The sequence below is a fragment of the Triticum dicoccoides genome, chromosome 2A (assembly GCF_002162155.2).
Source record: "Triticum dicoccoides isolate Atlit2015 ecotype Zavitan chromosome 2A, WEW_v2.0, whole genome shotgun sequence".
In the NCBI taxonomy this organism is placed as follows: domain Eukaryota; kingdom Viridiplantae; phylum Streptophyta; class Magnoliopsida; order Poales; family Poaceae; genus Triticum; species Triticum dicoccoides.
Window position 1 is genome coordinate 487,347,106 of NC_041382.1, and position 8,790 is coordinate 487,355,895.

At 45.9% G+C, this 8,790-nt stretch overlaps 1 protein-coding gene across 1 annotated transcript; it reads left to right on the top strand.

Moving 5' to 3' along the window:
- Positions 1-4,297: 4,297 nt before the first annotated feature.
- LOC119357904 lies at positions 4,298-4,973 on the top strand. The gene is made up of 2 exons (XM_037624684.1): positions 4,298-4,527; positions 4,617-4,973. The coding sequence occupies exons 1-2, from the start codon at positions 4,357-4,359 to the stop codon at positions 4,971-4,973; spliced, it is 528 nt and encodes a 175-aa protein (XP_037480581.1). The 5' UTR covers positions 4,298-4,356.
- The last annotated feature ends 3,817 nt before the right edge of the window (positions 4,974-8,790 follow it).

Here is an 8,790-nt window from a genome sequence, read left to right on the forward strand (position 1 = left end):
CGTGCTTGACTATGGCTCTGAAGACATCGACGGTATGGACGACGATGCCGACAAGGAGAAAGGCCAAGACCCGCCATTCACTGGACGCTGGACGGCCACCTCTTCATACGACGTGTACATGGTTGATACACCTGAAGGATCTAGCGACGACGAAGAAGAGCCGGATACGAACAAAACCGCCGAGACACAGTCCAAGCTCCAGTGGCCCAAACGCCGCCCAAAGGCCCGCCGCTCAAAGGATGGCAACACTGGCACCGGAGAAAATAGTACTCCAGGCGACGCCGAAAACAGTGAAGACCCCGTTGGGTCTACATCCGAACAGGAACACGACAACAGGCAAGACAACACTGACGAACAGGCCATAGAAGATGACCCGGAGGATGATAGTTACCATCCGCCCTCCGAGGAGGATACAAGCCTCAGCAACGAAGACTTCATCGTGCCTGAGGATCCTCTTGAGAAGGAGCGCTTTAAGATTCAGCTCATAGCCACTGCAAGGAGCCTAAAAAAGAAACAACAGCAACTTCAAGCTGAACAAGTCCTGCTCGTCGACAAATGGACTGACGTCCTGACAGCCGAGGAATATGGCCTCAACCGCCCAGCCAAGAGCTACCCGAAACGCAGACTACTGCGTCAATTCGATGAGGGAGCGCCGGAGCATACATCTCCCTCGCGCAATGCGGATCGACCACCACGTGGTCGGGACAGGGCAGCGGAACGACCACCCCGCGGTCAAGATAAAGCGGCAACTTAGGCCGAATAGCAGACCGCCTCACCACCCCATCAAAATAGGGACGGAAGAGTCCAGAGTCATACGTACGACCTCCGACAGACCCTGTATAGTAGAGCAGGACACACAAGATTGATCTATGGATCACGAGGACGTGCCTCGAGGCGTGACAACGGCTACGTATTTGGACGTGACAAACCTAACCACGCTCGACCCGAATACCGCAGACGGACTCCTTCATAGCTCCGCCACACTGCGGCCCAATATAGAGGTGCCGCACACCCGCTTTGCTTCACAGATGAAGTACTGGATCATGAATTCCCCGGGGGGTTCAAGCCCGTCAATATCGAATCATACGACGACTCAACCGAGCCTGTAGTATGGATCGAGGATTTCATTCTCCACATCCACATGGCCCGAGGAGACGACCTCCACGCCATCAAATACCTCCCATTAAAACTCAAAGGACCAGCTCAGCACTGGTTAAATAGCCTGCCTGAGAACTCAATCGGCAGCTGGGAGAACATGGAAGAGGCTTTCCTCAAAAACTTCCAAGTAACTTATGTCCGGCCACCAGATGCCGATGACCTAAGCCACATAGTTCAACAACCCGTAGAATCGGCCAAAAAATTCTGGACTAGGTTCCTAACCAAGAAGAAACAGATTGTCGACTGTCCGGACGCTGAGGCCCTAGCAGCCTTCGAACACAGTATCTGGGACGAATGGCTAGCACGCCATCTCGGGCAAGAAAAGCCGAAGTCAATGGCAGCCCTTACGGCACTCCTGACCCGCTTTTGCGCAGGCGAGGACAGTTTGCTGGCTCGTAGCAAAAACACAGCCAGCGAGGCAGGCCCTACAGAGGTCAAGAACAGCACCGGCAAGCTCTGGCGCAATAGACACAAACTCAGAAGCAATGGCGACAACAGCAAAGACACCATAGTCAACGCCGGATTCAGTGGCCCCAAGTCCGGCCAACGGAAGAAACCCTACAAAAGAAACAACGAAGGACCTTCCAGCCTGGACCACATACTTGACCGCCCATGCCAAATTCACGTCACCCCGGATAAACAAGCCAATCATACCAACACGGATTGTTGGGTCTTCAAGCAGGCTGGCAAGTTAAATACCAAAAACAAAGAAAAGGGATCACAAAGCAAGGACGAGGATGAAGAGCCCCGGCAGCAGAACACCGGGGGACGGAAGAAATTCCCCCAACCCCAAGTCAAAATGGTGAACATGATATTCGCCATGCACATCCCCATAAAGGAGCGCAAACGAGCACTCAGGGACGTCTATGCGGTAGACCAGTCGCCCAAAAGTTCAATCCGTGGTCATTGTTTCCGATCACCTTCGATCGACAAGATCATCCGACTAGTATCCACCACGGCGGTTCGGCCGCACAAGTACTAGACCCAATCATTGACGGATTCCACCTAACACGAGTCCTGATGGATGGTGGAAGCAGTCTCAACCTGCTATATCAGGATACAGTATGAAAGATGAGCATTAATCCCTCGTGAATCAAACCAACAAAGACTACCTTTAAAGGAGTCATACCAGGTGTAGAGGCCCGCTGCACGTGCTCAATCACGCTGGAGGTGGTCTTCGGTTCTCCGAACAACTTCCAAAGCGAAGAGTTAATCTTCAATATCGTCGCCTTCCACAGCGGCTACCACACACTGCTCGGACGAACCGCGTTTGCTAGATTCAATGCAGTGCCACACTATGCTTATCTCAAGCTCGAGATGCCCAGTCCACACGACGTCATAATAGTCAACGGCAATACGGAACGCTCCCTCCGACCAGAGGAGTAGACCGCCACCCTAGCAGCTGATGCACAGAGCGGCCTTCTCAAGCAGCATTACAACCCAGCTGCCGAGCCCCTGGACACCATCAAGCAGGTCCAAACTACACTGTAACAGGACAGCGCAGCTCGTCAAGAGGTTGACTAGTAATTCGGCCTCCGTCCTAGCCCCAATAAGGTAGTGGCATTCATACCACACGTACAAAATTACACACTCAAAATTCCATGGACATCGACGGAGGCACGAGATAACCCAGGGTCTACAATCCGGCCAGACTGATCCCGGACACACATACTTTTACTTCTTTTTCTTGTTTCAGATACCCTTTTCCGCGGGCCTGATGTCAAGTCCTTTAGAAGGACTGAATTACAACGGAGGCAAGCAACATAGGTGTGTAGGGTAACCATTATACATTCTTCTTGACGGTATTCATACTTATCTCTCAGGACCCACACGCTGCGCCCTATTGATGCCGACATGTTAAATGGCCGGATACTTCTAGAACCATCTGTACAAGATACGCCTTGACGTATCCATACAGTTATAATAAAATGGTTCATGGCCCAGTTCCTGTGGTTTTCGCTTCTTACTTCGTTTTTATTTTAGATCTGCTTATTTGCTGCATCGACACTCTTTTACGTTTAATATTCGCCAGGGGCTACTTGTCGCCCCACAATACGGCAACACAGTCCGAACACTTTTTATATATGTTTGGTACCCCAAATTTAGCATTATATGCATTGGCTCCGAATCATGTCTTTGGTTAATAGTTGGGTTGCCCGGCTCTTGTGCTTGCTACCCTACGTTTCGCTCCATCGGCTAGGGTTGTAAAGGGAGAACTACTGCGATTGTGCCATGGCTTTGACCAGACGAGCACCTCAGTAGAGAAAGCTGAAAACTGACTGTCATGATGTGGCGAGAGCCAGTCAGCTACTCGAGGGCTACAAATCGTTGGAGATTTTTTCCACGTTATGCGAGAGATCGGAACTTCCCGATCATATGCTGACAGTACCCTGGATTAAACCAGGGGCTGCGCCCATGCTTTATTATAAAACTCCTATGGCTAAGTGAGGGCATTAAATCCATAAAGTATGTTTGCCTTGTTCGTTGCGCTAAACAACTCCTTCAAGGACCATGTAATTGGATCAAGATTGTTTAGATTCCGTCCCGAACACCTCCGTACTATCTACGTGAGGGAAGAAGCCGACGACTGGCCAACCCTCAGATTATACACAACACGGCCGCACAGGAGGAAACAATTGAAAGCATAATAAAATTACTTTACAAAAACTGGCTTTGTCCCATAATACAAGACAAAGGCAACATGAATACTTTTATTCAAATACAATGTCCTGCGAACATTGCGATGCCACAAGTCGAGACCCTTCTACAACATCCTCGAAATATCGCTTGGGTGTGCGGTGCTCCTTGCCCTCCGGCGGCCCTCTCACTACTACAAATACTAGCATTAACGACGGTGCCCAAAAACTCTTGGTCGTTGAACCCCCTAAGTGGACTCCCTGCGTGGTGGAAACCTATCTCCGTAATACGTTCAACAACCACAAGTCTTCAGCCGTTAGGTGAGCGGTCTTTAGTTATGGGGTTTGCAGGTACGTAGTACAACTCTAACAAACTCCCTCTCCCTGTGTTCAAAAATGAAAAAAAAACTCTTCTCTCCTTTATCTCTCCCCCGCAACATCCCAACTAATGTTGGCGGGTTCTCAAAATATTAGCGCTAAATCTCTCCAGCCCCAACTAATCTAATCTGCTCCTAATCCTATTAGTTAGTCCTCCCGATCCACATTTTTGCACAACATCCCGATGGAAGTCTGTATGGTCATTCATGCCCCTGCATCTCCATCCGGCGCCTCTGCTGAACCACAAAATTCCCCCGGCCACCGCGACTCTTCCCCAAAATGCTCGATAGAGATGCACTTGATGGAGCAACCAGATTCCATGGTTGAGTTTGCTCACCATACTACGGATGAAGAGGTACATGACTTAATCATTAATTCTTCTCTAGATTCAATATATCCTAAGGTAAAAGAAGAATTGATTGTTGATTTTGCTCCTGATTGAAGAACAAGAACGTGCAAGGAGACAACATGGTTGAGTTTGTTCCAGATACAATTAATCAGGAGGCAAAAGAGTCTCCTGATGAAGAACGGAGCAGCGATGTCTCAATAACCGATGTCGATGAAGACTCTATTGAGTACCTGCATAGGCAAGTTGTTGAAGACTCCGAGGAAGAAGACAAGCAAGATGAAGTATACCAGAAGGTCAGGAAGGAATTTAATGAAAGACGTGCTAGTGATGCTGCATTGAGGAGGGAAGCAAGAGCCAGGAATGCATCTAGGCATAAGAGTAATCTGAACAAAATACGTAGAGACTTTTTGAGAATTTATATTCCTGACTACTACAAGATCACGGAAAAATAAATATTGTTTGCTAGAGAACAATATTATTGTTAGTTTTTTAGTTTGGATCATCGGCAGCAGAATTCAAGATTAGTGCCTTTTATTTGTAACATTTGTTCTTGTCATTCATATGTCAGGCTATGAACAAGCGACCGAGTTTTAAATATTTTCCTATCCTTAAATGGATCTTCATATCCCCTGACATTGTATTATACAGTACGAACATATGAATGGGTTTAGAAATAGGCACTGCATTTTGGCGATGTGATGGACAGGTGCTTCACCAATGAATGTGATCTGCAGCAGTACCTTCAGATCATCAGGCACTTTGGACGTCAAAGCATCACCGTGTTAGCTTAAACCTGATTGTAGTCAAACAATTCCTATTGCAATGTGAAGTGATTGTGGCAGATCGGCTGCAACTTACTGCAAGTTAAGTGCAGGTGTGCCCTGCGTGTATAAGACTGAAATTTCGACTAGATAACCCTCCGTAACAGGGAATAACTATTTAATATGTTAGGATCTCATCTACCTGCGCCTCTTTCTCCTCGCCTCCCCTGCCTTGCTCAATTCGACACCTCCATAGTCCATAGATCGCATCTCCTCCCTTGTGTTCTACGCCTCTCCACGCTGCAGGTCGCACCTCTCCAGTCGCCTCGACTCCGGCGCGTACGCAATGCTACCTGCACGTCGCTGGTAGCCTCGAACCAATACACTCGCGCTGCCGCCAGCACATCGCCGGTCGCCTGGACCCCGGCGCGCCCGGGCTGCCGCCTCCATGTCGCTGGTTAGCCTCAACCCCGGTTGCACCCACGCTACTGCCTGCACATCACCGGTCGCCAACGCAACTCCGCTGCAGCTTGGTTCGTATTCCTCCTTGCTCTATTTTTTTGTATTCCTCCTTGCTCTGTTTTTTTCTCTTGTGGAACCTTGATGCACTGTAGCTGATCCTGATTACAAAATATGTAGGTAGAATTCATTTGATTATTACGATTTACACTTTTGTTATGCCATGTTCAGTACGATCCATTCATCTATAGATCATACACAATATGATTTATTTTATAGTCTGATATGTCTTACATCGAATAACATAAATGCAGGATAACTACATACTAAAACAGTAATATATATTAGGAGATGGCTCCAAGTAAGATATGGATGAGACTAGTGGATGAGCGATTAGATGATGAATACTTAGAAGGGGTAGAGAATTTCCTTGACTATGCGTTCAGCCACACAGGCAGGGAGAATGAAATTTGATGTCCATGCGTCAAATGCTGCAACACAGACTCTCATCCTCGTGCATTGGTTTCTGCTCACCTGAAAGTGTATGGAATTCTGAGAAGTTATACCTTTTGGTACCATCATGGTGAAGTTGCGAGGGAACCTCAAACAGTTTCTGAAGGTCAAGGCGATGAAGAAATGCAAGCAGGGAGTGCGGATGGATATGACCCAATGCAAGATTTGTTGCATGATCTGTTTCCTCAAAATAATAATCCAACTGATCAAACAACGACACCACCATCTTACGAAGAGGAACCAAATAATGAAGCAGCAAAGTTTTATAAATTGCTTGACAACTGCAACCAGCCACTTTATGAAGGTTCTAGTACCACTAAATTATCTGCATTAGTTAACTTGCTTCACATTAAGAATTTGGGAAAGTGGAGCAACAAGTCCTTCACCATGTTGTTGGAATATCTGTGGAAGGCTTTCCTACCACAGAACTCTACTTTGCCAAATTCTTATTATGAAGCGAAAAAAACTATTCAGGAACTAGGGCTGAGTTATAAGAAAATTGATGCTTGCATGAATCATTGCATGCTCTACTGGAAAGAAGATATAAATGTGGAGTCGTGCAAGGTGTGTGGAGCATCTAGATGGAAAGAAGACAAGCGCACATGCACCACTCTGCACTCAGCAAAAGGGAAGAAGATTCCACAAAAAACAATGCGGTATTTTGCCTTAAAGCCAAGGCTGCAAAGGATGTTCATGTGCCACAAAACTGTTGAATCCTTTAGGTGGCATGCAGAGGGCAGGGTAGATGATGGTGTCATTAGATGCCCTGCTGACTCGAAAGCTTAGAAATATTTTGATGCAAAAAACATCCCATTTGCAAAAGAAATTCGCAATCTTAGGTTTTGTCTCTCTTCTGATGGTTTCCAACCATATAAAACCATGTGAACATCTTATAGCATCTGGCCCGTATTCCTTGTTCCCCAAAATTTGCCCCCATGGATGTGCATGAAACAAGAAAATGTGATATTATCCATGTTGATTCCAGGGCCTGATGGTCCTGGTGATGCAATTGATATTTATTTGCAACCACTTGTAGAGGAACTTATTGAACTCTGGAACGAGGGTGTTGACACTTGTGATGCATCAACAAAAACAAGTTTCACACTACGTGCAGCACTTCTATGGATGGTCCATGACTTCCCTGGTTATGCCAACCTCTCTGGATATAGCACAAAGAGAAAATTGGCTTGTCCGGTATGCCATAGTGGGACCTATTCATTTAGGCTTAAAAACGATGGGAAGTTCTGTTACATGGGTCATCGACGCTTTCTTCATAAAAACCATAGGTGGAGGAAAGATAAAAAATCTTTTGATGGTACCATAGAAACCAGAGAACCACCAACACCCTTAATAGGACAAAATGTGATGGTCCAAGTGGATGATCTAGAGGGGATTATCTTGTCTAAAGATGCAAGTAAGAAGACAAAGGTGTCCCACGATGAGAGAGGAGATAGCTGGAACAAAAGAAGTATATTTTGTAATTTAGTACAATATTTCAAAACTCTTTTGTTGCGCCATAACCTTGATGTAATGCATATAGAAAAGAATATATGTGATAGCATCATGGCAACAATTATGGATGTCAAAGGAAAAACGAAGGATAACATAAATTCTCAGCGCGATTTGCAACTAATGAAAATAAGGCCAGGTATGCATCCGGACAAGGAAGGGGACAAGCCTACTTTTCCTTCTGCGCCTTTCACTTTGCTTCCACCCAATAAGATCTTGTTCCTTTGGTTTTTTAAGGACCTCGAAGTTCCAGATGGATTTTGTTCAAACCTTGGCCGCTGCACTGATATGAAAGAGAAAAAAATTTCAGGACTGAAGAGCCACGACTGCCATGTTATACTAAATCATTTACTTCCTCTTGCACTGTGTGGACTTGTTCCCCGGAACATCTATGACCCTCTGCTTGAGCTTTCACAGTTCTTTTGCAAATTAAACTCCAAATCACTTTCGGTAGAAGAACTTAATGAAATGCAGGCCCAAATACCTGTGACACTATGTAAGCTTGAAAAGGAATTCCCACCGTCCTTTTTTGATGTCATGATGCATCCGACTATTCATTTGGCTAATGAGGCTCTTGTTGGTGGACCTACAATATATCAGTGGATGTATCTCTTTGAGAGACAAATAAAGTGTCTGAAATCGCTAGTGCGAAATTTGGCACGACCTGAGGCTTCCATTGCAGAGGGATACATTGCAGAAGAGTTCATTACATTGTGCTCTAGGTATTTGGATGATGTCGAGACAAAGCGTAATCGACCAGGTAGAATCAATGATGCAGCAGGGGATGAAAACTATTATTTGTTAATATTCAATCCGGATGGAAGGCCATCCGGTGGTCGTAAACCTAGAGATCTTAATCTTCTTGAAGCAGAGCAAGCTCATATTTATGTTTTGAGAAATTGTGATGAAGTTCAACCATATATGAGGTATTGATTATTCGGTTCACTTATTAAGTACTCAGTCAACTAATTTTTGCATGCCCATATCAATTAAGCTTTGTATTATTGTAGTGAGTACTCCAATAGTC